The 2,500-nt window shown below is 40.0% G+C and overlaps 1 protein-coding gene across 1 annotated transcript in view; it reads right to left on the minus strand.

The window, feature by feature from the left end:
* LOC143038918 (zwei Ig domain protein zig-8-like) overlaps window positions 1–2,500 on the minus strand; it is a 599,484-nt gene that overhangs the window by 52,644 nt on the left and 544,340 nt on the right. Inside the window, exon 5 of the mRNA XM_076208663.1 lies at window positions 1,981–2,110. Coding sequence (XP_076064778.1) covers window positions 1,981–2,110 — 130 coding nt within the window. The remainder of the gene's footprint in view (window positions 1–1,980; window positions 2,111–2,500) is intronic.

Genomic DNA, 2,500 nt, shown 5'->3' on the forward strand with positions numbered 1-2,500 from the left:
TATCAACAATAAACCTTTTTTCAATATGTTTATTTATTTTTTGTGTCAATTACTGTAATAATTTCCCATTGGCAAACCCTCTATTGTTTTCATTTTTGTGAGGGTGAGTTTGAATTGTTTGGTTAATGTTTTGTTTGGAACATACATGCAGTGAAGGACAGATGCATTTGAACTCCAGAAGTATGTAACTGCACGACGAATTTTTGAGGTCTGACCAATTTTTAGTTATTTTCCCTTCGTAATTTTTGTGTATCTATCCATACACATATACATACGCATATACATGTACATATACATATAGTGTATATATAAATGTATATGTACATACACATATACATATATGCACACACACACACACACACACACACACACATATATATATATATATATATATATATATATATATATATATATATATATGTATATATATATATATATATATATATGTGTGTGTGTGTGTGTGTGTGTGTGTGTGTGTGTGTGTGTGTGTGTGTGTGTGTGTGTGTGTGTGTGTGTGTGTGTGTGTGTGTGTGTGTGTGTGTGTGTGTGTGTGTGTGTGTGTGTGATTGATCATGGTCTTGGATCATGTGTTGGAGTCGTGATCGACAGTTATCAACCTCTCGTATGAGAGCTCAGAGCTCGTATGCCCGATCTTTGGGTAATACTGTGATCTTACACGCACACACACACCAACTACCCGCCCACGAGAGTTGGAGTAATAATCCGCCGCGCAGTGATAATGAAATTGTTTCAGCCCTGGGCGGGATTCGAACCTGGACCACCATAGTGGCAGGCGAGAACTCTAATGACTATGCCACGAGTTTGTGTGTATGTGTGTACATATATACATACAAATACATATGTGTGCGTGAGTATGTGTGCATGTGAGCGTGTGTGCGTGTGTGTCTATGTTTGTGTGTGTGTTTGTGTGTGTAGAGAGGGGAGCATGTGCGTGTGTGTGTACCATATAATTTTGCCATTTACAACGACAGCATATTTTGTAGAAATCGTGTTCACCTAAATAACTCCTCAGTCTACAGTTCGTTTCAACAAGTTAGCGGAATCTGAATCTAGAGAATATTTAATAGAATCTAAGATCTTAAACCTTTAGAAAATCTGTTCACTTTTATTAGAACGAAATATCAAAGTCATTCAATCAATTCATTGTACTAAGAAGGGTAGAATATGACTCTAATCCTAAAATGAATTAAATCTCTTCTTGTAAACCAGATCTAAATTAGTGAGGTTTTCATATCATTCTATCGGATCCCAGAAGATTAATTCATTGACAGCTGAATAAAATATTGTGTAAGAAAAAAAGCTGACATGTGTGTTTATGTAGTTAACCCCAGTGCACTCTCTATTGTTTGATTAATCAACATCAAACTGGTTCACTTAACCTCTGAGGGCGGACCCCAGCTTGAGTGGTGTCCTACCCGGTCGAGACCCCAGCTTGAGTGGTGTCCTACCCGGTCGAGACCCAGGGAACTAAATCTCTCGACTACACGATCAAGTTCTCTCTTGTTTGTCAAAACAATCGTTCGATGAGCCACGATAGTGAAGAGCACTATCTTTCAAGGCGTATCATATGTGCACAACTTCAACATATTCTTTATAGGTCGATGAAATTCAAAGGACACTGAAGGAGTGCTTGTGGTGAGTCCAAAGGATACTGAAGAGGGTCATGTGGTGAATCCAAAGGACAGTGAAGTAGAGCTTGTGGTGAATGCAAAGGACACTAAAGGGTGGCGTGTGATGAACCTAAAGGTCATTAAAGGATTGCATGTAGTGAATCCAAGGTTCAATGAAGTGAGGAGATATGATTTACCAAAGGTCAATGAAGAAGTGCATATACTGGACCCAAAGACCACGGATGGGGGGGGGGGGCATGCGGTGAACCCAAAGGCCCCTCAAGGGGGGTATATTGTGAACCCAAGGGTCAACCAAGGAGGGGGGGGGAGGTCACGTGACCTAACCTACCTCGCAGAATGTGAACAGATACTGACGCCGGCACCGCGTTGGAGGGCACACAGGTGTAATTTCCCGAGTCTTCCCTCTGAGCGTTGCGTATTAGGAGGTTCGAAGACTTTGTGCTCTGGTCCGTGATAACCTGGAAAAGAGAAAGAAAAAGACTCTAAGTCAGGAACAGTTAAATGCGATTTGTGAATTAGGTTCCGTGTAATGAAGGGTCATGAGGGAGAAACTCTTGTAATGAGACCTTTTTTCTCATTTCTCGCGCTTTTTTGTCGGTTACTATTTCATGTAATTTCATATTCGTAGCCCCACCCCGACTCACACTAGCACGCACTCAATCTCATCCTTACACTCACCTCGTTGCTCTTAATTGTGCGTCACTGGCCCCTTGCTTTATATATATATATATATATATATATATATATATATATATATATATAAATATATATATATATATATATATGCGTGTGTGTGTATATATGTGCGTGTGTGTGTGTGTGTGTGTGTGTGTGTGTGTGTGTGTGTG

Source organism: Oratosquilla oratoria, chromosome 25 (genome assembly GCF_046742065.1).
Source record: "Oratosquilla oratoria isolate Oo_2021 chromosome 25, ASM4674206v1, whole genome shotgun sequence".
Lineage (NCBI taxonomy): Eukaryota > Metazoa > Arthropoda > Malacostraca > Stomatopoda > Squillidae > Oratosquilla > Oratosquilla oratoria.